The 26,043-nt window shown below is 45.7% G+C and overlaps 1 protein-coding gene across 3 annotated transcripts in view; it reads right to left on the reverse strand.

The window, feature by feature from the left end:
• Window positions 1-2,935: 2,935 nt before the first annotated feature.
• The window catches only part of SLC39A14 (solute carrier family 39 member 14), a 43,390-nt gene continuing 20,282 nt past the window's right edge, over window positions 2,936-26,043 (reverse strand). The window contains exons 2-9 of one of the 3 annotated variants that reach the window (XM_047856496.1): window positions 14,358-14,638; window positions 12,407-12,593; window positions 9,269-9,438; window positions 7,176-7,298; window positions 6,247-6,435; window positions 5,921-6,128; window positions 4,699-4,883; window positions 2,936-3,208 (exon numbers count right to left, since the gene is read on the reverse strand). In XM_047856496.1, coding sequence (XP_047712452.1) covers window positions 3,062-3,208; window positions 4,699-4,883; window positions 5,921-6,128; window positions 6,247-6,435; window positions 7,176-7,298; window positions 9,269-9,438; window positions 12,407-12,593; window positions 14,358-14,624 — 1,476 coding nt within the window. In that variant the 5' untranslated portion in view covers window positions 14,625-14,638 and the 3' untranslated portion in view covers window positions 2,936-3,061. Of the gene's footprint in view, window positions 3,209-4,698; window positions 4,884-5,920; window positions 6,129-6,246; window positions 6,436-7,175; window positions 7,299-9,268; window positions 9,439-11,443; window positions 11,614-12,406; window positions 12,594-14,357; window positions 14,639-26,043 lie in introns of all 3 variants that reach the window. The other 2 variants (XM_047856498.1, XM_047856497.1) reach the window with 2 other exon arrangements.

Raw genomic sequence — 26,043 nt, forward strand, 5'->3', positions numbered from 1 at the left:
ACATTTACAGTCCACATAAGTTATTTTCTTTTCTAATTTATCTCATAACACCTGAGTTATTTAAAAAAATACTGTGATGGAACTGCAGAACTGTAAAAGGAAATATGAATAAAAACCTCACCTCTCTTTTGCAAAAATCAGACAGCTTTTAGTCTTTTAAGCAGATTTCCACAATACTACCATCTCTTTGGAAGAGGACTTACCAAAAACAAGTCTTAGGATACCCAAACAGAGATGCATTCTCTTTTAAACCCAGGGTGAAGGACCAAACGAGGGAAAGCCCCAAGCTGACACTAGACACAAAAGACACTGAACACCTCAGGGGGCAAGGACAGAAGGCAACCCGCACTCCAGGGCAAGAGTAAGAAGCAGCACAACCCTGCTCCTGGGTCACTGCTCCCGCATGGGACATGTGCTTTCCTTGCTGATGTTAGGAGCTGGTCATCTGGGGAAAGACGCTGAAGAGGACAATGCCGGGGGCAAACAAGACCTCACAACTTGCTACTCCTCAGACTTCTAATATGTACAAATGCTTAAAACAGCAAATCTAACACTTAAAAGTCAAAAAGGAATCGCCACAAACTTCTACGCCTGAGGCAACTCTGCTGCCAATGGCAACATTTGCTCGCTTGTACTAGCTTGTACTATCCGAGCGCCTCCACCCCTGAGTTCCAGCCAGCACTGGCCTCTGGGCCAACTACAGTTTAAAGAGAATTTCCCTTTGAGGCAGCGGTCTATAAAAGGAAAGTTCTTAAGTTAACATGGATGTGCATGAAAAGGGAAAGCACCCTACTACTTCGTATTTTATTTTTTAATTTGTTAAAGATTACATTTTCAAGCTCTTCTCCTAAAACTAGAAACCCACTAACTCTAACTTAGTATTTTACTCCAAGAATAACGGTATTTGTTAGGAATGGCAGATCTACAGGGAATGCTAAAATTATACATTTCATCTATCAATGTGAATTAGGGAAAGAAAAATCTTGTAAAGTCTGAAAGTTTGAGGGTTATTTGCTACTAGCTCCTGAAAGCAATGTCAGACACTGAGGAAAATAAAACAGAAGACAAAGAACCGTTTTAAAACAGTAACAACAATAATAAAAATAATGATAATATAAAAATTAGATTCCAACATTCAAGGAATTGGTTCTTTGGTAAAATTGGACCATTAATCCTATCAGGAGTCAGTCCTGATATTTACTCTAGAATCTTGAGAACTCAAGTTTTCCTTCTTCTTCAGCCCATTCTCAAATCTATCAAAGTCAACAGCAAGAGAAGGAGACAAACTTATAAAGCATCACCAGCAATTTTCCCACGCATACTCTTTTTCAAGACTATTCCTGGTTTGAGGGCCATTTCCCAAGAAGAAAAAAAAAAACAAAATAGATGCTGCTTTTAATTACTGTATAGTGGAAAGTCTTCCTGTGTAAGAACAGAAAAACTCACAGGTGTTGGCCACGACCAGCACTCGTCAGTCATGCACACAAATCAGTCAGTGAACACAGCCCCTGGGCTGCAACTGTGGGCACCACTAAGAAAGGCTTCTGGAGAGACTGGCTCCCCAAAGTGGCTAAAGAATCTCACATTATCAATATGATAATAATAAATCAATTCACCTAGTGAACCTGGAGATGAGCTCCCCTTGAAGCCAGAGTTCTGAGGAGAGGGCTCCACAGTGCCTGAGGCTGGCCTACAGTCTCTCGGACAAGTCTAAAAATCCATCTTCTGAAGAGGGTTAGAGCAATTAATATTCAGTTCGGTACAGGACCCGCCCTTTCTTGTTCGGGGTGAGGAAGGAAGGGGAACCCAGGCCATGCTGCTAACACGTACTCTCAGCGTCATCAGGAAGCCCCTATTCTGCAAGCATCTGCAGTGCCCCACCCAAGTTCTGGACCTTCCATCTCAGAATTCTATTGCTCATACTTTTATTTATGTAATTAGCAGATCCTAAATTGTGCCCACACCGATTCCATTGCTGATCACCTCTGTCTAAGAAGCCCATAAGCTGCACTCCATAAGTGCACAAGTAAACTTGCCACTTTGCAGCGGAAGTGTTGACTGGGGGAGGGACATTTGTGCAGTCTCCCCTCTAATACAAGATTGTAAATGTGCTCCAAATGTGCTTCTAGGGAGGCAGCTAAAGTTGCTCAGAAGATGGGAGAGGGGAAGGGGAGGTGGAAATGACAATGAAACCAATGGATTTCTTGCAGGTCTCCATTCTCCACCTTCCATTCTGTCAGTGTCATTGTGAAAGAAGGGGACGTCCAGGCAACAGAACCCGCACAGCAGCTCACCAGCAGCGAGCCCTAGCTCACCCATACAGCCGTGAAGCGCCAGCTGCAGCCACAAAATCAACATCACAGCCCAGTGGGAACAAGTGACTGCCACAACAGGACACACACTGTCAGTTATCCTCGTCCCCCCCCCCCCCCCCCCCCCAACTTCGGGATGATCCTTGCCTCCTCTTGCCCTACACATGTGTTCTAACTTTCAGGTCTTTTTGAGAAAACAGGCAACTGAACAGACCTTGAAAAAATAGGAGGGATTCTTGTCTCCTGTACCTTTTCTGTAAAAACAGGTGAATTTATTCCAAAATGGGTCATCTTGAGGTCTAGGACACACATTTAGATTCACAGGCCCTTAAACTACAGATTCACCTCCTGGTATTTCTAACCAAGTCATGAGCACTGGCTATATTTTTGCATTGTAGGGCAAGGATTAAAAAATTTCTCAGTGCTGGTTCAAAGAGAAAGAGGCCAGGGTAACCAGGGAAAAAAGTTAGGCTTGTCTGCTAAGTAAGCTGCATTCAGGTTCCAGGGTCACTCTGAGAAAGGGGGAGGAAAGGCAGAGAGGCACTATCTAGAGACTGGTTACCGGGGCAGCTTATTCCTAGGATTGAGCATGTTTAAAAACAGCTGACATCTGAATGCGGGAATACAGTCTGTGTCACAGTTTTTAATACAATTGCCTCTTCTGAGGTGCGTCGTGGTTGCCGAGTCCTTGGGCCAGGGATTGGGCAGCCAAGGGCCAACTTCCAATCCCAGAGGCTCCTGGCAGGGCCCTACCCAATCTGGATCTGCCCTGAATACATAGTGAGGACCAGCATGATGGTGAAACCAGTCAGGAGGCCCAGGTTCTGGATGACAAAGGGGATCAAGATGCTGCCATTTCTTTCATCCTCCTGGCAGACCTCATTCATCTCAGGGAACTGAGAAAGAGGAGAAAAACAAGAGAGCTGCAGTTTTTCTCAACCTGGTACATCCAGGACGACTCAGCAAGAGAGAGATAGTATACCGAATCATCGTTATGAGACGTATCCTAAAAATATTTGTTAGAACATTAACACAACAATTGCCATATGATTATAACTTAATATATACCATTATATAATATACAATTATTATATAGAGACTATGTAGTTAAGATATATGACTATTAGCAGCAATAGCCTTCACAGCGTTTGCCCACGGTGGCTACCACTACTTTTCAACTATTGAGGTAAAACAGTATTATACGTGCATGTAGCCCTGTAAAGGTTTAGATGCTGGCTAAAAAATTACTGCTTTGATAAAAATAAATTTTTTTGCTGTTGACTTTAAAAACATTTGAGAAGGTCTTTTTGTTACCAAAATGCTGCTGCCACCTCTTTGGGAAATTGAGCAACTGTGGAAGGAACCAGAGCTTGGGGCTGTAACACTCCTAGGACTCAAGGGCCCCACTGCTGGCCAGTAAGGCAGGGGACAGAGAGCGGACCTGCTCATTCAAGCAATACAGAAAAATGTCTTAACCGTGGGGGTGGGGGGGTCGGGGGGTGGGGAGCTCCCCACAAGAGAGGAGAGAATCTAAAATGCTTCCAGGGAGTGAGAATGGGTCATGGTGGTCAGCACTCTTATCACTGCAACAAAAGTATTATTTTCGAGGGACATGGAAAATAATTCTTGCAAAATATGACCTCAAAGAACAGGTCATGCCAACAAACAAGAAGTCAACCTCGTTATGCAAAATATAATGAATAATGAAATACCAATCAGGTATTTCATTAGCCAACTCAAAGCCACTTAACGGGGCTACACCAAACATCAGCAGGTACCGTTATAATGCATGCTTTCAGGCACCGCTGACACTGGCAACACTCATTAAGAAGTGTTGAGTTGGGTTCAAGCATCTTCTTTAATAACATATGCTGGTAAGTTTTTTTGTCCTTTAAAAGCTAATGTCCTCCAAATGAGTGTGCTTCAATCCTGAGGCAAGGTAATGAAATGTTTTTCATCTTATCAAGAAAATAACGGACTATTTTAAGTTTTTATTCTACTCTTATATGCTGGACCACATTTATACACAGCATGAGGTAAGTCAGGTTCTTTACAAATGGTATTTTGATAGATACTGTATTATGTCTGTGCCATATGTGTGCCTACTTTTTTAAGGACAATGTTATATTATATTCATTTGGATAAAATGTGATTTGACAACTGATTTAAATAAAATACTTGCTTCACTTAAAAAAATAAAATAAAATCTAATGTCCTCTTAAAAAGCATTGAACTATATGCCTTAAATAGGTGACCTGTGTGGTATATGAATGATTCCTCAATAAGCTATTATGAACAAACTAACTCATGTCCTCTTAGCTGCCTCCCCTCCAAAGAATAACCTAGTGCAATTCTGCCTACATGGCATGAACTATGGAAGACTTACCATATCAGCCAGAGCAATATACAAAAACATTCCTCCAGCCAGTGCAAAGATCCAGTTGGCAGAGAAGTGGCTGCCAGCCAGGATGCCAAAGGCCAGACCCACGTAACAGCAGCAGGCAGAAAGGAAGTTGAAGAAGAGAGCCTGCTGGATACTCATCCCAGCATTCAGCAGGATGACAAAGTCTCCTAAGGCGGGATAACAAGAGGGAACGGGTGTGGAAGAGTTACACCAGGTCACGGACAGAGAGCACAGTGAGGACAGACTGCTTGAACTATACATAACATCTGGGTGAAAATCAAGACAGCCTCAGACCTGAGAGCGCAGGGACAAGTCTAAGGCACCCCTCTTCTTCACCTCTTCACATCTAGGAGTGGTCTCCATTTGCAAAACTTAGCCGCATACTTTCAGCCTAGAGGCTGAAAATGCACAGGATTTTCAACATAGCCAACCAACTAGCAGTTGCTAGCAATTGCTCTTTTGCTTGATGGTGAAGTAGAAGTTTTTTCCTCACAACTATACTGAATGATGTTTTTAGGAAACAAAATGGAGACTGAGAGAAGTTAAGTAATTTGCCCAACGTTACAAGCCAGTAAACTGGCAAAGGTAGAACTTGACCTTGAGTCCCTGAGCCTCCAAAGTCTAGGTCTTTTATACTCTTGCTCTGCTAAAACTAACCCCCTAACTCCAGGTTCATCTACTTCTTCCACCCACCAGACCTCTAACAGACATCTCAGCCTCTGGAAGACTAATAGGATGAGAGCTGCCTGGGTGGCTCAGTCAGTTAAGCGCCCCTCTTCGGCTCAGGTCATGATCTCATGGTTCATGAGTTCAAGCCCCACGTCAGGCTCTGTGCTGACAGCTCAGAGCCTGGAGCCTGCTTTGAATTCTGTGTCTCTCTCTCCGTCCCTTCTTCGCTCACGCTCTGTCTCTCTCAAAAATAAATGAAAAATCTATGAGGTAAGTATTGTTATTAACCCCATTATAGAGGTGAGGAAATAGCACAGGATATGGACTGGGAAGGGAAACAAACATCCCAATAAAAATCTTCATCATTTTCAATGATCAATTTTCAATTATGAATTCAACTGGTAAGAATTGGTGGTTAGATTTTACCACAGAGAATGTGTTAAGCAGTTACAACAAGCATTCTGAAGTTGGGGGCGGGGGCAGTGGGACACATGAAGGGTGCTGCAGGGGACGCCAGCAGTGCAGGCACACTCACCTAGCTCATGTGGGAACTCCTCGCACAGGATGGCTACCGAGGTACTGATGCCTTGGAAAACAGACACGGTGAAGGAGGCACCAATAGCCAGGCCATCGATGAAATTGTGGAGGCCGTCACTCAGGGTGATCATCCAGGCCAGAGTGCCAATATCAGAGTAGCGGACACCTTTCAGCCAGTAACAGGCACTCTGGGAAGCCTGTAGGTCCTACAATAAAGCCCATCCCCACGGCCCCAGGTCAAAGGATGAATGATGGACCTTCAAGGTAGGCCCGAATCATCAAGGCCATTACTGGTTAAAGGCCAACAGCAGATGGCCCACTGACCTGGACAGAGAGTGAGCCCACGATGACCTTCTCGTCCATCATGGGGGCCTTCCCATCCAGCTCACTGCTGCAGTGCTGAGGAATCATATGGTCCAGATCCCCGTTCTGCAGCTTCTCGGTCACCCCCTCCTCCTGGTCCTTCTTGGAAGGAAGCGTCTCAGAGGCATAATGGCTATGTCCATGATGATGCTGGAGGAACCATGGGGAAGGGTCAGCATGACACTCACCAAAACCACAAAGCTTCTTGAGCACTGGTAGGTGCTCCCAGCACTGGGAAGACCTCATTCCCACCATCAGAGAAAACATAAGCAGGCAATGCACACAGAAACCAAGGCAAAGCTGTTATAGAAAGCTGAACTAAGGTGAATGTAAGGGCTTAGTGTAGGACAGAAATCAAAACAGTGACCTCATGGCCATCACTTGGTCCAACGAGGTGGTATTGCTAGTGAGGTTTAGAGCTCCTCTGTTGCACTGGATAATGTTATTCCATTCGGCAACTGATCACTGTGTGCCAGGCACCCAAAGATACCTTTTTGGAACTATACCGCAACAATCATTCCTCTGTTCTCTGTGGTGGTACTTCCTATGTAATGACTATGTACCTAGCCCCTCCTTCACCTCCTAAAGTACAAAAGGTATATTAAAAAAATAATCTAGAATAAAATGAGGGGATACACCACTGCCTAGCAAAAGGCACACAGGGCCAGATCGGACTTCTGGTCTGTCCTCAGCCTTTGCTAATATCCTTGTGAGGGGAGATGGGAGATCTATTCCTGAAATCTGTCGGTTATAATCCACTCTTGGGGGAAGAGGGGGGACAGCAGGTAAGCTCACTGCATTGGTGACACCACTACCAAGACATACAGACATTTCTCAGATGGATGCTTTCCCTACAAGCACTTTTCCCTTTACTAACAATTAGGCCTCACCTCATTTTTCTGTTTAAGAAGCATCTTCAAGATCTTCTCTGTGAAAAAGAAAAGATAAAAGCCCCCAAACACCACCGCAGACTTGGAGACATAATAATCTTCCAGAGGGTTGAAACCAAAAGCCTGTGGACCCAGGAAAACAAAATGAGTTTAAGAAAATAAAAAAATCTCCATGGGTCCCCTCTCATCTCTTAACCACTTCCTTGATTCTAGGAAAGGAAAGAGACGCACTCATTGTGATAGCTCTGCCACCTTACCCCTTCCTGCCCTTCCAGCAAAATCGAGCCCTTGACTTTCCTTCATGCCATACCACCAGGGCCTGTTAGGTTCTCTCTAGCTCATTTTCTGATGCAAAAGATCAGTCCCCTTTAGAATTATACTCCCAAGAACAGCCTTGGATATGGTTTTCTACTTTTAATTAGGACTCTGTCTTCATTTTTCCTTTGCTACAAGGGCAGAACCTGCCTGCAAATTCCATACTTAAGGAGACACTTATGTTTATTTCCATTCCTTATCTAATGTTCCCAGCTGATCTGCCTGTAAACACAAAGAGAGATGGTGTAATTATACTTTCTAAAATGGGAAATCCATTCCCCAGTTAAATAGTAAGAATTGTGGCATCTTCCTGACCGCAGACCTTCCAGTGACCACAAAGCCAAAAAAGCAGACTGTGTCACTGCACATGTCAATTTTGGGGGTTTTGTTTTGAGTTATTTCTGGAAACTTCACTTATCAAGGGGGGCAAAGAAGAATCCATTGGGAAAACCACTGGAGTAGGAATCAGGACAATCCCATTCTCAGTGATATTCCTGACTTGTGATGGGGCCTTGGGTAACTGTCCGGTGACTTGCTCCCTCCATTTTCTGACAGGAAGCAAGCCTCTCAAATAAACCAGCCTTCTCATGAATAGGTCAAAGATAAAAGTGACCATAAGTACCAGGAACGCTGGGCTGCTTAAAAGATGTTTCTCCTTTCTGTTTTAAAGGGACAAAATCCATCTCTACTCGCTTGTGTAGTTTTCTAAGAGACATAAAGGTCAAGTTCTAGTATGTCAAGAAACAACACACACAGGCCCAATTGCCAGGAGAGGCAAATCATCTTAAGGAAGAGTGGAGTGAAAACTGTCCATTGACAGTTCTCTGCAGGAAGCCATGAAGAATGGCAGAGTACAAAAGCATGGCTTCAACAGTTCTAACACCTGGCCTCTAGGATACGTTTTCTTGTTCTCTATTAAATGGGTAAAACCCTACTTCTCTAGACATCAGCTGATCTAAGAAGTCAACTAGGAAAACACAAACCCACAGCATGGAAAACATAAGGTACTATCAGAATGTGGCATCGTCTCTGTGCTTCAACTCTGGCTCGGCCCAGGCCTGTCAGACCACCTACAAGGAGACACCTCCTGCATATACTCATTAGCAGGTCTACTGCAGAGATTACACCAAATCAGATGAAGCTTCTCCAAGGCTGCCTGCCAAACATTACAAAGACTAAGCTCCTCCTGTTCTGTGGAGATTTTCCCACTAACCTTGGCAAAGGTGCCATCAATGCATGTGAAACCAGGCCATTTTATTTAGGTTACCTTTGTCCCAAAACAACCTACTGCTGAGAACGGATCGTTTTTTTGAGATCTAGGGATTCTGTCGGTTTTTCTGTGTGTGTGCCTGCAGCCTCAAATCGGGAGCCATCAAGTGATCTAACTGCACTACATCTTTTCACCCAGCAGTCAGAGAGCATGAACCAGGCACCAGGCACTTTACAAATACTAACTCGTGTAGCCCTCACAATGTCAATGTGGGATCAGTCCTATCATTTCCCCCATTTTGCATATGAGGAAACAGAAGCACAGAGAAGTTCAATGACTTGCCCAAGGTCACAGAACTTGTAGAAAGGTAGAGCTGGGATTCCTACCCAGCTCCCAAACCTATGCTATGCTGCCTCTTAACTCATGAGTCGATCTCAACTTCACTTTCCACAAGGAAGGGACCTCCTTCCTATGCCTTGTGTAGAAGTGGAGGGTGCTCCCACTATGCCCCGCGGTCCCCCCCAGAGATTGGCATGCTCCTGTGTGAGAAAGCCCTGGCTTGCCATACCTCGGGGATGAGCTGGAAGAGGGCGTTGGAGTAGAGGGTTCCAATCGCCAGAGCTATGAAGTAGAGCAGCAGCCTCTTGTAAAAAGTCTTCTTCATGAAGGGCACCACGCTGGCCCCCATGAGGGAGCAGAGGGAGATGACGGTCACACAGAGGAGACCGTATCCCCACACTGCCGTTGGGGGAGAGCCAGCCCCACCCAGGACAGGGAGAAGGGCAAATGCCCCATTTCACAGCGACCACCATTTAGGGGAAACATGGGGTGGAAAGGACGGGGAGGCAACGAGGAAGGTTTTGGTGGATATTAACAAGGAAACAAAAAAGGAAAAATCAGAGAGACAAGTAGGGAGGGAGAGAGAAATAGAAAATTTGTTAGTGATTCAAGTCTGATGAAATTTCCTTCAATCAGTTCAGAAGAAATGAAGAGGAATTCAAGGTGGCCTTGGAACCCGTGGCTCCCACCCCAGCTGCTGCCTTTGGTGGCCCAAGTGACACCTGGAGGTGCACCTGCCAGCTGGTGTGGCTGCAGGGCGGGGCACTGCCTCCTCACACAGCTGAGGTGTGCTCAGGCCTATCCACAGGCTGCCCATGGCAGACTTTGGACTCAGAGGGCTCTCTTCAATAGGAAACAAGATCAAGGAGACAAAGAGAGCTCATTGTACTGGCTGCCATGTTTGCTTTTCACATCTGGCTTATACCATATAGGCACACGCACTTCCACCTGGACTTTGTTTTATCTTGCAAAACCAGACCAAGTCAGACGTGCAGGGCAGATGGATGGAGAACCAGTAAAACCCAATGCCCGTGTAACTTAGTTTCATAACTTCTCAGGTTTGTTTGTCTCAAGTTTGTTTCCATTTACTCCGAGAGAACTCCAGCATGGAGGACAGAGTTCCAAGATCACCTTGTCACAAAAAAGATCTCCTCCATCATTTCCCAGTGTCACACACTCCAGGTAGGACAAAACTGAGCCAGGATGAGGCACTCCCCTGGGAGCCCCAGGGGCGGAGCATGTACAATTATTGTTTTCCATTTAATAAGCAACAAGGCATTTCATTTTGAATCTTTAGAAAATTAATAAATTCAGTTTCTGGAGCTGAAAAAAAAAAAATAAAAGCCCAAGATGAGGTCTCCCCTGGAAGCACTTGTTAGATTCATGTGGAGTTTTGAGATAACATGGAGATAGTTACTCTTAAACCAGATTTCTTCTCTCACTTAGAAGGAACAGGCAAGGCCTGGGCTTTGCGTCTGGCATCTATTCTGGTGAGAGTCTTTTGATTGGCAAAGGCTGGGCAGCCACTGACATGGGCTCTTTATGAAAGGCAGCTGCCACCAATCCCCAAGGGGGTCCCCACACAATCACCCCTACTGCATGTGCACAGCCCTGCCTGAGCTGACAGAGTGGGCAGACTATCAACTTGGGTCTTTTTTTTTTTTTTTTTTTTTAGCTCCTCAGTGGTCACAATTAAAAAGCAAAATTAACAAATATTTCAAACAGTCAAGTAAGGGCACCAGGAAGTCAGTCCTATCCCAGGAAAAAGTCAAGATGCAAGGTATGAAGGCCTGAGTGCCCCTTTCATTTATCTTGGAATTCTAATTTGTTTTCGTTAAATAGTTTTTGTTCTATTTGGCTCTCTATGCTACGAATTATGGCCTACTTGGGGTGGGGCGGAAGGATCCCTCACTTTTTAGGCCAATTCTATTGACCAGTTGGTAACCTCTTTTCCTTCCACCTCATTCCAGATGGGTGATCCCTTGGTGGCCACACCTGAACACTGTCAGGGCCTCTACTTAAAGCACGTACAGAGTACCAGGACTTGGACAGTGACCACCAGCTGCAGTGTTCCTCCTGAGCCCTGCAAACGGGGCAGTGGAGAGGCAGGGACTGGGAAAGGGAGGCTGAGAGATCTCCAACAGCGAGGGCACATGCGAAGAGCCTTGCATCTGACATCACCTGAAGAGGCCACAGGCCAACCTAGGTGCCCCAGGAGGGAGAGAAGTCCCTTGAGATCCAGAGTCAGAGTCATTTGTGTTCCCTGATATGAGGGAGAAGTGAATGTTCCAGGTGGCAGTTGTCAGGAGCCTCAGAACACATGGTAGGGGCAGGGCCATTAGGTAGGGGCTCAGCTGCAGGACCCCCAGGGAAAGAGGACGCGCAAGTTTCTGTTCTACTGCACCTCTGGGATGAGCTGGAAGAGCGCGTTAGAGAGCAGCGTTCCAATGGACAGGGCGATGAAGTAAGTGAGCACACGGCTGAAAAATGCTTTCTCCGTGCACGGCAGGACGAGGACTCCCAGCAGAGAGGCCAGGTTAATCAGTGAAACACTGAGGAAGCCAAAGCCCCACACTGTGGAGGAACAAGAACAGACGAGGGCCTCCATTACTGAGGGTGGGGGTGCTCTTGCTGCCTGGGGTGGCCCATTCTCAATTCAGCTACCATCTGGGCAGACAGAGAGCACCAACCCGTCAGTACATTAATGGTTGAGTCCATCTCTTGCTGGGTGCTGTGGAGAAGTCTGAAAACAACCCAGCAAAGTCGCTATCCAAAGAAGCTTACCTTTTAGATGGAGAAGCAAGTGAAAACAGTAAAGTCCAAAAAACCATAGGAGTGAAATGGTGATAGCAGGAAACAACAAAGGCAGCAAATGCTAGGTACCAAAGGGTGGGCAGCGCACATCAGTGCGACAGGATTTCAGAAGGGCAACCCAGGCCCGCAGGAGTCACAGATACTCACAGACTGTGGCTGGAGCAGAGGTACTGGGCAGGGTGGGGGAAAGGATAAAGTGGGCTGGGGGCAGCTAAACTGAAAACAAAACAAAACAAAAACAAACAAACAAAAAAAACCCAAGGCCATTAGTCCTTTGTAGTTTAATAAAAACAAGAATGAAAAAATAGCCAAAAAAACCCCACCAGGCTGGTCCAAAAGCCCAACACTGAACATTGAGCAGCCGGTCTGACAACATGCTGGAGCAGTCTTGGGAATGCAGAAGGTATCAGTGTAATCATTACTCTGATTCACTCCCCTAGTGGTGATGAGCTGGTCACTTGTGAGACCTTCCGTGAGTGGCACCATCTATCAGCCCAGGGATCCACGTGACATGAGCACAGCCCCAGGCCCCTGCCTTCCTGTCTCAGCTCACCTTCAATTGCGCTTGGCTTCCCCTCTTCTGTCTGCTCATCCTCCTCATTCTCCTGGTTCTCAGAGGAGCAGGCTCGGGAATCCAGCTGCTGGAGGATGGTAGGGCAGAACTCCTGGAACTCTCTCCTTCCAATCCGTGACTGGTTGCTGAAGTTGTGGGCAGCAAAGAGGTCTCCAGAACTAAAACACTGAGACAAAGTGGGAGAGGCAGGAAGCCTCTCAGAACCCAAAGTCACACCTCACCCCTTGTAGCAACCGACAGCCTTCCACGAGGAGAAAATGAAGATGGAACCCTTCCTAATCTTGGGGAATCTGCAGACTAATCTCTAGGAACGAGAGCAAGGTAGTCCCTAAACTTGAAAAACTGATAGGTAATCTCAGAGATCAGCCATGCAGTGAAAGTCACACACTTTACACACACCCATTCATACAGGGCTGCCCAGAAGGTCTGGGAACAACTGAATTCCAATCTTTGTGACCAGGGTGTGGTTTGTGGAAAACATGATCTATTTGCATACCTGAAGAAACAGCTTCATTCAGATACCAAATCTGGCTGCACATCACAATAGCCTGAGGAGCTGTTATATTAAAATGCAGATTCCAGATACTTGTCCAGAGCTGTTATTGAGCACTGGCATCTAAAGAAGAACATCAGTCCCCAAGACCCTATACATGGTGTCCCCAGTCTGAAGAATGTGTTGACAGAGATTAGCGGAGGAAGGAAGGAAAATCTAAAGATGCAGTGTACGTTGGAGCAAGTATGGGCTGGCCAGAGGACATGAACGCTCAGTCCCCTTGGGAGGTGTTAGGTTAGTACTCTCACATACCGTTCCTGTGAAACACTGCAGTTTAACTTCTAATTATACTTTATATACTTACACATCAGTCTTTATCTGAGGCGGTTTTACATGGAGCCGTCTTAACAGCCCTCTGGGTGTGGTGACAAGTGAGAGCTTCTGGGCCTACAAAGCTGAGGGCTGGACTCTGGTGACCCCAAGCTACTGCTGCCGTGCCAAGGGGCCCTCTGGGGTCAGTCTGCAAGAGCCTGTCAGGGCAGCCTTCTCCCCAGCTCAGACATTACCGCGTGCCTGTGGTTCTGCATCCAGGCTGCCTGGCCCCCTGGCTATGTGGCCTCTCCAAACTGTTCTCCTTCAGGCTGAAGCCCCCGGATGCCTAACCCACGAACCTCCCTCGATTCCTCTAGCATACACTCCCCTCCCTGTCTCATTTCTCAACTCTATGAAGACTATCCAGCCCACAGAATTTAACACTTCATGTTATTATCAGATGACTCTGTTCTCAGTTGGTTAAGCTCCCCATCGTGACAGCAAACTCTTCAACATGACTCATTTTTCTCTTTCTCACAGTCCTCAGCACAGGGAACAAAGCAGATATATAAAGACACTGCTGGCTGACTTACATTTGGCTGCCACAAATAGCCTCAGACTAGGATTAGCAAAGATGACATGGAAGAAAGAACAAAGAACCTGGGTCCCAGTCCTGAGCTCTCCAGGAGTCACCGTGAGACCCTCAGTATTGCTTTCTAAACAATGAAGACTTTCCACCTGCACCTGAGGTAGTGTGAGGTTCACCTGGGATTGCAGGCAAAGGGCCTTGTAAACTGTAAGCCCTATGAGAAATGCTAGCTGTCAGGGAGCTCCAGCTTGCCAGCAGTTCCAGGTGATCCCAGTGCAGCTGCAAGGAAATTTGTGGAAGGCCGAGAACCCCCACTGACAGCTCCCTCCGGTAAGGGCTTCAAAACAGCCATTTGGGAGGGCAGGAGGTGCTGCTGGGGACTCAGACTCACTGACCCAGACAACAGGAGGAAGAAGAGTTGGCCCCTCTGCTCTGCCATCAAGGCTCACCTGCTCCAAGCTGCTTGGGCTCCCCATGCCTAACCAGACTGTGACCCTAGGAGGGCAGACAGTGTTCAGCAACACTGGGAGCCTTACCGTCGAGAGGTTCCTCTGTCCCTGCAAAGGCTGGGTGACATTGTCCCGGCCCACTCCCACATCCAGGTGGTTGAGCAGGGCCTTCAGCTCCTGCAGGGTAAGGCTGTTCCCCTCCCCATATCGATGCAGGAGGTCCTGTAGGAAAGAGGCTGCGCTGATGGCTGGTGTCCCCGTGGACATAGCATGAGCTTCAGGAACAGCAGCACTCCATAAGCTGAGCAGGATCAGCAGGAAGCAGTCAGGGAAGGATGGGTGTAGCAGCTTCATGGTGGCAAATAAGCCTGTAAGAAGGAAAAGCAGGTGAGTGAGAGGCTCCAGAAACCGACCCTCTCCTCTGGCTTCCCCACCAGACATGGCAGCCTTACTCCAGACAGCTTTCCCTCCCCCTCTAACTCTTTACCCTTCCCTAATGCCTCTACCAAGCTTTTGAGAAAAACACTTCTCTTCAAAGCATGGAATAAAAAAATAATAAAAGGACAAATTCAACAGGTTTGACTAAACTTAAAAATACACAGTAAAAAACTACTTGATTATGCTTAAAAAGTTTTTATCTTTTAGAGATTCAGAAATAATTGTGGATTAAAGGATATCTTACCTGGAACTTGCTTCAAAATAACAAAGGAGGGAGTAATTTGCATTGGGAGCATAGATGAGACACAATCAGGCATCAGGCAGGAGTTAATAACTCATGAAACTGCTCAATTAGGTGAATGGGAATTTATTACACTATTCTAGTTTTGTTTTTTTTTTAAGTAGGCTCTATGCCCAATGTGGGGCTTGAACTCACAACCCTGAGATCAAGAGTTGCATGCTCTACCCACTGAGCCAGTCAGGAGCTCCTATACTATTCTACTTTTGTACATTGGAAATTTCTCCAAAATAAAAAATTAAATTATAGGGGCGCCTGGGTGGCGCAGTTGGTTAAGCGTCCGGCTTCAGCCAGGTCACGATCTCGCGGTCTGTGAGTTCGAGCCCCGCATCGGGCTCTGGGCTGATGGCTCAGAGCCTGGAGCCTGTTTCCGATTCTGTGTCTCCCTCTCTCTCTGCCCCTCCCCCGTTCATGCTCTGTCTCTCTCTGTCCCAAAAATAAATAAACGTTGAAAAAAAAAATTTTTTTTTTTTAAATTAAATTATAAATAAATAAATAACAGGGTGGCTGGGTGGCTCAGTTAGCTAAGAGTGCAACTTTGGCTCAGGTCATGATCTCGAGGTTCATGAGTCCGAGCCTTGCATGGATCTCTCTCTCTGCTGTCAGCACTGAGCTCACTTAGGATCCTCTCTGTCCCCCTCTGCCTGTCTCTAACTTGTTCTCTCTCTTTCTCAACAACAAACAAACAAACAAAACCTACAACTAAAAGAGGGGAAAAAAAACAGACCAGGGGAATAAATACACCATCAAACAGGACAAAGGTTTACCTATACTGCCTAAATTAGAGAACACGAAAAAATACTGAGATTCTCTCATTTGTTAAGAATAGAAATTTAAGGGGGTAGAGGGATGGGCAAAACAGGTGAAAGGGATGAAGAGGTACAAACTTCCAGCTATAAAATAAATAAGACACAGGGATGAAAAGTACAGCTTGAGGAACATAGTCAATAATTCTGTAATAAATTGGTATAGTAACAGATGGTGACTACACTTATCTTGGTGAACAATGTGTAACGCATATACATATTGAGTCAATATGTTCCATACCCAAAACCAATACATTGTATGTCAACTACAGTTCAATAAAAAAAGAATACAAGTTTAAAAGATGGACAGTGTTATATTGCTGCTTATTAAAATAGCAAAACAGATTTACAAAAGGCACACCTGAATGTTAGTGAGGTTAAACAACAGAGTAAGATATGGCTGGTGGCTATATAAATCATGAGACTTGAAAAGTTATATGATAATAAAAGCATTTCAATCCTTTGAATTATTAAGTCTACCTTTGGAATTTATACTAATAGAAGCAATCCAAAACTACAAAGGCTGTAGGCAGAAAATTATGATCAAGCAAATTATATCCATTTCATTGAATAGTATGCAGCTATAAAAACGAAACCATGAGTTTCATGTAAAGCAAACAAGCAGAACAATTATGTAACAAAAGTAGGAAGTGAGAAGGAACAGGGAAACATACACCTAAAGTAGCAGGGCTGATGATTTTCTTTCATTAATCACTTCCTCAGTATAGTTATAATTTAATTAGTGAAATAAACAAATACCAGGTAGGGAAAATGAGCCTCCTATTTAATCCAGACCCGGGAACCCCATCACTACAGGTGTTTCCATACCTCCCAGGCTCCCGGGGCCCTGGCACTCTTCTCATTGGATCACTCCACCACAGGGTCTTTGCTTGTGACAGAGGAGCTAGAGCAGAGTGGTTAAGAGTAGGCTTGTTTGGTTTGCATCCTGGTTCTGCCACTTGTTTACAAAGCGTGCGATCTTGGGCAAGATATTTAAACATTCTAGAGTCACTCGCAGTAGTGATGCAGGGGTGCCTGGCTGGCCCAGTCAGTGGTGTGTATGACTCTTGATCTTGGGGTTGTGAGCTCGAGCCCACATTGAGTGTAGAGATTACTTAAATAAAACTTAAAAAGAGGAGTGATGCAGCTTACCCTGGCCTTTTGTGTCAGAAAGACCTGGCTTGAATTTCTGCTGGCCAGATTAGTGACCTTGGGCAAGTTACTTAGGCTCTACCTGTTTTCTCATCTATAAAATGGGTACACACCTCACTGAAAATTTAATGACATGAGCTACAGCAAGTCACCAAGTGCCCGACCTACATACAAAAAGCACTCAATCAAATGTTGTGATTTGATTATAATTAATCCACTTTGACTCCCTCCCAGCCCAGATACTGAGCTGCTAATGGAACTACTGGGAATATCCCTATGGCTAACTTTATTCCAGGCCTGTAGCACACATATCCCACAGGTCTCCCCAACAAATATACCAGGGGACATTCCAGGCTTTAGCTGCCACACATGGGGCATGCACAGCATCTGGAGACAGAAAAATATCCCTCTTCAAAGGAATGTACTTTGAGTCACACAAAGAGATGGATTAGCCATCAGCCAAAATAGGAGTGAGTAAAGTGTTACTTTGAGACTAACAACTCTCAAATCTACACTGAGAACCAGAAGTTAAGTTACAGTCAGCAGGTGGGATCTTAGGCTGAAATGGCTAAAATCCACTGTACAAAGAAAACCGTCCTCTACCTGGCCACACTATAATCTGAGGCATCAGAGCGATGGAGAGGAGGGCCGCGTGGATTTGGCAAAGGAGGGCAAAGAGATGATGAAGTCAGCAGCTGGTGGCACCAGCACCAACGCCGCTAAGCCCGTGACGGTTATGGATTCCTTGAAGAGAAGCTGGGATACTTATCTTCACCTAATAGATGAGGAAACCTGGTTTCAGAGATTAGGAAACATGATCCATAGGCAACAAGTAGATTAAATTTTTCATGAACTGAAGCCGGTCTGAATGATGGGAAAGTCAGCGTACTCTGAACCACTTCACCGCTGTATGGAGACATAAAATACGCACCCTGGGTCCCCAAGGAGGTCCGCAAAATCCTGCAGGTCTCTAGGCAGCTCTTCCTAATTTTATTTGTTTACTTATTTAAGTAAATTAAGTAATCTCTGCATCCAACGTGGAGCTCGACCTTACAACCCAGAGATCAAGAGTCGCATGCGCTACTGACTGAGCCAGCCAGACACCCTAGCTCTTCCCAATTTCTATCAGCCCAACAAGCACCCCAAGTCCAGGCATAACACGCGCTGAAGACCTGTGCAAGGGACCCCACAGGTACACGTTAGAGGCTAGCCTGTGTTACAGGGTGCCTTCTTTCTGTACAATCACTTCAACAAAACAACGGTCCCCACTTCAGCTATATTTCTCAAATTTATCTGCAGCAACTCCAAAACATCCAGGACAAACAAACAAAATCACTTCAAGTGTGAGACAGCCCACATAACTTGAAAAGCTTTGCCTGTCTGGGCATTCATGTCAAAGTAAGCATTTACAAAGAGTATCTGTTCTCCGTTAACTCCGCGGCCCCTTGGCCCCTCGGTGTGGCCAGGAGAGCCTCCTGAAATGCACAGGCAGAACCTCCTGCCTGACCCAACACTCAAGACATGACCCACTCCCCCGAGAATCTAAAAACAACTAGGAGGGCAGTTCAGAAGTCCTGGTCCAGGGATCTTGGCATTGCTAAAGACACTTCAAATTCAAGTGACCCTGGCCTTTTGGCAGACACAAAAGGGGAGCTTTCTGCTCCAATGGAGATTTTTTTCGTTAGCTACTAGTTATTCATAGGGGAGAAAAAGAGTTTATAGAAGATTGTCTGGAGGAAAAAAAGGAGAGAGGAAGAGAACACATACAGCTCTTGATGCAGCTGTAGGGTGAAGCTAGGCAGGGGTCCTCACCACATGGGCCCAGCTGTGGGAGGAAGCCCGGGTCTATTAAGGCTGTGGAAATGGGCGGGCCCCTGGGTGGACTCCTCCCAGTCCCAGGGAGCCAAGCCAGCTGCCCTCAAGGACACCTTCCAGGAGTAGTAAGAAGAGTGAACAGGGCAGGGCATGAAAACAAGCTGGAAAGAGACAAAGGCTCGAATGTGCTCTTGGCTCAGAGGACCAGGCCCTCCCACTAAAGACAAGTTGGAGTCTCTCCACTCCTTTGTTCACCTGGCTTGGGTTCAAAGAAGTAAATTATTTTAGTGCCTTTAGGTCTGCCTCCAAGGCGCCACAGCCAATCCTCCTAGGGGGAAATAAAAATCCTAAAAGAAAGTCAGCAACAGATGCTTGCTCTCAGACCTTCTGTGAAACTTTAGGTTTCCTCACCATCTTGGAGGCTCCTGAATTAGGATTCCACTTGCCTGCCATCCCTTCACTGGATCCAGAAGTATCTCATCCTAAAAATGGCACTTCTGTCCTGTGGACATAGTTTAACTATCGTACTTAACAGGCTGCTGGTTATCTATGCCCATTTACTAGGAGCAAAAACATTTACTTCTAGCTAGAGTGTCAAAGCAGCGACTGATTATGACACTTGGTGCAGAGGTTGGACATTGGGACCCAACGGGCCTGGGAGTGCCAGGCCTCCAAACATCCACTCCCTTCCCCGACTACCAGCTGCCCAAAGAGACCACCATTCTCACTCACTCTTGGAGCCTTCTGGGTTGAGGAATGAAACACGAAGACTGAATGCTCCAGAGACAAACATGGGTAAGGAACAACTGTTTCCAAGGCCACTGGTAAGCCACAGGAAATGGGTGAACAATGTTGCCTGTAAACCCACCTACTTGTGCCTATTCTGTGCCCCTCAAGGCATGGGCTATGTGGGAGCACAACAAATTATAAAGCTAGAACTCTTAAGCTGAGGTCTTACCTGCAGGTCGAAGGGCAGCAATCAGAGGAAGGGCAGCCTCAACTAGGTTTTTACAAAAAGCACTTTACTTAAAATTGAGAAAAGGTTGATTGTCTATACAAAAGAAAGACAGAAAGACAGTGACCATGGGGGTTGAAGGGGTGGAAGAGGAGGTGTGGGTGGAGGGAAGGGGAAACTATAGTGATAGAAATGATGGCTCCCCAGAACCCCTGGCCTTAATGAATCACCTTAAGCTTTCCCCTCAATTGTTTTCTCCCCCACCTAAAATCCAAAGGATGTCAAAAGAGGTGTCTAGTTCTCTTATGTTCCTCTTGGGAACAGACAGCAAGGACACTAAGGTACCTATGACCTCAGTACACATTCAGGGCTCCAGGCCTGTGACTAGCTACAAGGCCCCAACTAGCTACAAGGCCATTCCCTGCCCCTCGAGGGTTCTTTCCTGGTCAACAGTTCACTTCTGTAGAACACCTTCAAATAGATTGGTCTTTCTCCAGTCTCTACCCCCACCCCATTCTAAGGCTGTGACCTGTCAGCCCAGTAGGAATGTCTCCCCAGGAGACACTCCCCACTAATGGTTAACTATTGCAGATGGGTCCAGGTGACCCAAGGGGGCAACATTCCTGAGCCTCCATCAGGAGATGTGCAAAACCCTGAAACTTGCAGACAAAAGACAAAGCCAGGGGGAGGGGAAGAGGAGGGGGAGGTCTTGAGGAATCAAATCCTCCCTCCCGCCCCAGCGTTCAGTCTTAGTGGGTCCAAGTACCAACGAAGTGTACTTCTAGCTTTGGCAACAGAAGGACCACTGGACCTGGTATGAGAAGGCCAGTTTGCAGCAACTCCAAGCAACGCACTGAGCTCACTAGATCTGTTTCCTTAGTTCAGAAAGAGGAAAATAAACATGCAGAGTTTTGAGTATTAATATAAAGTATGTTGAAACATTATATGAAAATAAAGACTTCTGAGTTAAGATGGAGAAATGAAACTGGCATCACAATTTTCCTTCCCCTGATCATTGATTGATATTTGAGTACCAAGAGGCACCTGGGTAGCTCAGTCAGTTAAGCATATTCTTGATTTAGGCTCAAGTCACTATCCCAGGGTCACGGGATGGAGCCCCATTGTCGGGCACCATGCTGAGTGTGGAGTCTGCTTGAGATTCTCTCTCTACCCCTTTGCATGCTTTTTCTCTCTAAAATTTAAAAAAGAGGTGTGCCTGGGTGGCTCCGTTGGTTAAGCGGCCAACTTCGGCTCAGGTCATGATCTCACGGTCCATGAGTTCGAGCCCTGTGTCAGGCTCTGTGCTGACAGCTCGGAGCCTGGAGCCTGTTTCAGATTCTGTGTCTCCCTCTCTCTCTGACGCTCCCCCGTTCATGCTCTGTCTCTCCCTGTCTCAAAAATAAATAAACGTTAAAAAGTAAATAAATAAACTTTGAAAAAAAATGTTTTTTTAAATAAATAAAATTTAAAAAAGAAATTTTTTTTGAGTAAAATCAGAAAAAAAAAAAAAGAGAGAGAGAAAAAAGAAGACACCAACAGCAACCAAACATAGAGATGGGCATAATCTGATTAGTAACTTCAAAACCAGAGGCAAGTTAAGAAATGCAGGAGGGGGGCGCCTGGGTGGCTCAGTTGGTTAATCGTCCGACTTCAGCTCAGGTCACGATCTTGCAGTCCATGAGTTCGAGCCCCACATCCGGCTCTGGGCTGATGGCTCAGAGCCTGGAGCCTGCTTTGGATTCTGTGTCTCCCTCTCTCTCTGCCCCTCCCCCGTTCATGCTCTGTCTCTCTCTGTCTCAAAAACAAATAAACGTTAAAAAAAAATTAAAAAAAAAAGAAATGCAGGAGGCACCATCCATGGCTTCTCTCCTAGGCCTGGCCCAGCCCTCACAGCCACAGCAAGGACAGAGGAGCCAGAATTCTCACTGACCTCTCCCAAATCTGCAGGCAAACAACTGCCAAATCTTTTTTCTCTTCAATTAAGGAGTAGTGGGAAAAGTTGCTGGGAAACAAACAGGTGACACTGGAACAAGAACAATGAGCGACTCTCCTGGAGGGAAATCAGGGCCCCAAGGCCACATACTGAACTGGGGAAGTGATCCAATTCCCAGTGAGTATTCCTCCCCTTCCAACAGACCTGAACGCACCTCCTAGATACGTGGCCGCCCACGCCATGGGGGCTGCTACCAAAACCCAGAATCTGGGGCAGATCCAGCTCCCCCACCGCAGCTCCTCTCCACTCGCTACAGGCCACAGAAAACAGGACATGAATACCCGGCCCTCAACCCTGCTGTCGTTGTGGTGGAGGGGCAAGTCAGCCTCAATGTAGTGGGAAGAAAGTCTCATTTTAGAGCCGACAGAACCCAAGAGCACTAGCATGAACACGATGAGAATAGCAGGCGAACCATGCAAAAGACGAAGATGTCGACCCAAAGTAAAACATTAACTCCAGAGAAAGCAATTCCTCACAACTGCTTCACACTGCAGAATAAGTTAATTAGAACATTAATGCAATAAAACCAGAGCTCAAAGGTGAAATTAGGGGTGCCTGGGTGGCTCAGTCAGTTAAGCCTCCGACTTCGGCTCAGGTCATGATCTCAGTTTGTGAGTTCGAGCCCCGCATCGGGCTCTGTGCTGACAGCTCAGAGCCTGGAGCCTGCTTTGGATTCTGTGTCTCCCTCTCTCTTTGCCCATCCCCTGCTCACACTGTCTCTCTCTGTCTTTCAAAAAAGGAATAAATGTTAAAAAAAAAAAAAAAATTTTTTTTAAAGATGAAATTACAAAACAAAGTGACATCAAAGGGGATGCAGGCTTACTAAAAAAAAAAAGAACAAAACATCACTAAAGAACCAATAAATAAATAATCATGAACAGAGAACAGAATTCTGCCAGTAATTTAAAATAGAAATACTGACAAAAGAAGGTCTGAAATAACCACAGTGAATGTAGAAGGAAAAGACAGATTAAAACATGTAATGAGGGTGGCTCAGTTGATTGAGTGCCCAACTCTTGATTTTGGCTCAGGTCATGATTTCACAGTTCGTGGGATCGAGCCCCATGTTGGGCTCTTCGCTGACAGTGTGAGGCCTGCTTAGGATTCTCTCTCTCCCTCCCTCTCTACCCCTATCCTCCACTTGCATTCTTCCTCTTAAAAAAAAAAAGTTGGGGCACCTGGGTGGCTCAGTCTGTTAAGCATCCAACTTCAGCTCAGGTCATGATCTCACAGTCTTCGAGTTTGAGCCCACATCAGGCTCTGTGTTGACAGCTCAGAGCCTGGAGTCTGCTTTGGATTCTGTGTCTCCCTCTCCCTCTGCCCCTCTCCTGCTTGCACTCTCTCTCAAAAGAAAAAAAGAAAAAAGAAAAAAGCAATGAGGACACCTGTCTGCCTCAGTTGGTAGAGCGCATTGACTCTTGGTTTCAGGATGTGAGTTCAAGCCCCACAACTTAAAAATCTGATGCAGAATGCTGAACTTAAAAAAGACATTTTTGGGGAAGCTGGTGGCTCGGTCCGTTAAGCATCTGACTCTTGGTTTTGGCTCAGCTCATGATTTCATGGTTTGTGAGTTTGAGTCCCATGTCAGGTTCTGCACTGACAGCATGGAGAATGCTTGAGGATCCTCTCTCTCCCACTCTCTCTGCCCCTTCTGTGCACTCGTTCTCAAAATAAATAAATAAACTTGGGGCGCCTGGGTGGCGCAGTCGGTTAAGCGTCCGACTTCAGCCAGGTCACGATCTCGCGGTCCGGGAGTTCGAGCCCCACGTCAGGCTCTGGGCTGATGGCTCGGAGCCTGGAGCCAGTTTCCGATTCTGTGTCTCCCTCTCTCTCTGCCCCTCCCCCGTTCATGCTCTGTCTCTCTCTGTCCCAAAAATAAATAAACGTTGAAAAAAAAAAATTAAAAAAAAAATAAATAAATAAACTTAAAAAAAAAAAAAGACATTTTCAGGCACCTCAAAGAAAAATTTTCCCCCAAAATATTTTACTACAAAAATTGATACATATTAAATCTTCTCTTAAGTGGCAGAAAATTCAGACAGCCTTCATCTTCACCAGAGCAACCTTCAGTATCAGAAGAAAAGGCAACAATGTTTTACATCATTGAGAGACACAGTGAAGGAGAAACCCACATATATTGTTCCCAGCCAAGATGTCACACAAATCTATAAGGACAACAGGCAGAAATTTTCAAGCATGAAAGATGTCAGAGGCTATAGTCTCCTTCCCAGAGTGAAAAAACAGGAGAATGAAATTAGCTAATAAAAATAAAGGTCACAGGAATGCAGAAACCATGATAATGCACTGATGGTAAACATTAAAGCCCTTCAAAAACGAAATGAAGGTTGAGTGTCTGACTCTTGACTTTAGCTCAGGTCATGATCTCACGGTTCGTCATATCGGCCCTAAGTCGGGCTCTGTGCTGACGACTCAAAGCCTGCTTGGGATTCTCTCTCCCTCTCTCTCTGCCCCTCCCCTGCTCAAAATATTCTCCCCTAAACACACACACACACACACACACACACACACACACACACACACACACACACACAAATACACACACACGGGATTATGGCTACAGGACAGAATCTAAATGCTACAGAAATGGACAAATTCACTAATAACAATTAATACAATCAAAAGATGAGGGGCGCCTGTGTGGCTCAGTCTGCTAAGCATCTGGCTCTTAGGCTCAGGTCATGAGCTCACAGTTCGTGAGTTCAAGCCCTGCATAGGGCTCTCTGCTGTTAGAGTGGAGCCTACTCTGGATCCTGTCCCCACCCTATCTCTGCCCCTCCCCCATTTGCACTCTGTCTCTCAAAAATAAATAAAACATTAAAAAAAAAAAAAAAGATGAGAGGGGTACTGGGTGGCTCAGTTGGGTAAGCAACCAACTCTTTTTTTTTTTTTAATTTTTTTTTTCAACGTTTATTTATTTTTGGGACAGAGAGAGACAGAGCATGAACGGGGGAGGGGCAGAGAGAGAGGGAGACCCAGAATCGGAAACAGGCTCCAGGCTCCGAGCCATCAGCCCAGAGCCTGACGCGGGGCTCGAACTCACGGACCGCGAGATCGTGACCTGGCTGAAGTCGGACGCTCAACCGACTGCGCCACCCAGGCGCCCCCCTTTTTTTTTTTTAAGTTTATTTATTTACTTTGGGAGAGAGAGCGCAAGTAGAGGAGGGGCAGAGAGAGAGAATCCTGCTTGGGGGATTCTCTCTCTCTGTCCCTGCCCCACTCTTGTTCTCTCTCAAAATAAACTTAAAAAAAAAAGTGCAAATGCTAATGTCCTCATCTTTCATAGCAGAGTCAATAAATACTATCTAAAATGGGTAGTTAGAGGGGAGCTTGACTTTGGCTCAGGTCATGATCTCATGGTCTGTGAGTTCCAGCCCTGCTGTCACCACAGAGCCTGCTTTGGATCCTCTGTCTCCCTCTCTCTCTGCCCCTCCCCTGCTCATGCACTCTCAAAAATAAATAAAACATTAAAAAATATAAAAATAAAATGGGTAATTATAGATATGACTCACAAAGTTTTTTAAAACCTCTTTCATGAAATAATCTCTTGGCAAAAAACATTTCTTTAAAGCTTAATAATTCCTTTAATTTTGCTAGTTTTCTTTTCTTCTGTTATATTCAGGGAAACTTTAAATACTTTTTTACAGGATTATTTATTTCTATATGCATGTATCCATGAGTATGCCTGGAGGGTTATCCAGAATAGTATTCATTTAATAGTAGTGATGACTATTTGAATGGTGGGATTTGGAGTATTTGCCTTTTTTTTTTTTCTTTACTTCAACTCATTGGTGGGAGGTGGGGGTATGGCAATACAAGAAAATACGGGTGGTTATTTTTATAATCATGGGGTTAGGGAGAACTTTCTAAGTATGGCACAAAACGTACAACTTGTAAAAGCAATGATCAATACATCAGACTACAAACACTGCCCAGTGTTCTATAAATAATGAGCATACTCCCAGTGTTCATGGTCAAACTAATAACGATACAGTGGTCTGTTTAAGTACCAACAGACCCACTTAGAAAACCAGTCGTCTCACAGAGTGGTCCTCAGGTAAATACCACCCTACTGGCTCTCTGGAGTTCAAAGAATTTTGAGAAAAACTACCCAGTCTGCAGCCCTCCCCACCCACCAGATGAACACCATCCAAGAAGCCACTCTCCTCCAGGGCAAGCTGAAGCCCCTTCCCAAGTACAGGGCAGTGTAGCCAGCAGGCAGCCTCACCCAAGAGGCCCAGGACTCAAAGGGCCCGTTCTTCTGCCCCCTCCGGCCTTCTGCTTTTTTAGCTCTCTTA

This window comes from Prionailurus viverrinus, chromosome B1 (assembly GCF_022837055.1).
Source record: "Prionailurus viverrinus isolate Anna chromosome B1, UM_Priviv_1.0, whole genome shotgun sequence".
Lineage (NCBI taxonomy): Eukaryota > Metazoa > Chordata > Mammalia > Carnivora > Felidae > Prionailurus > Prionailurus viverrinus.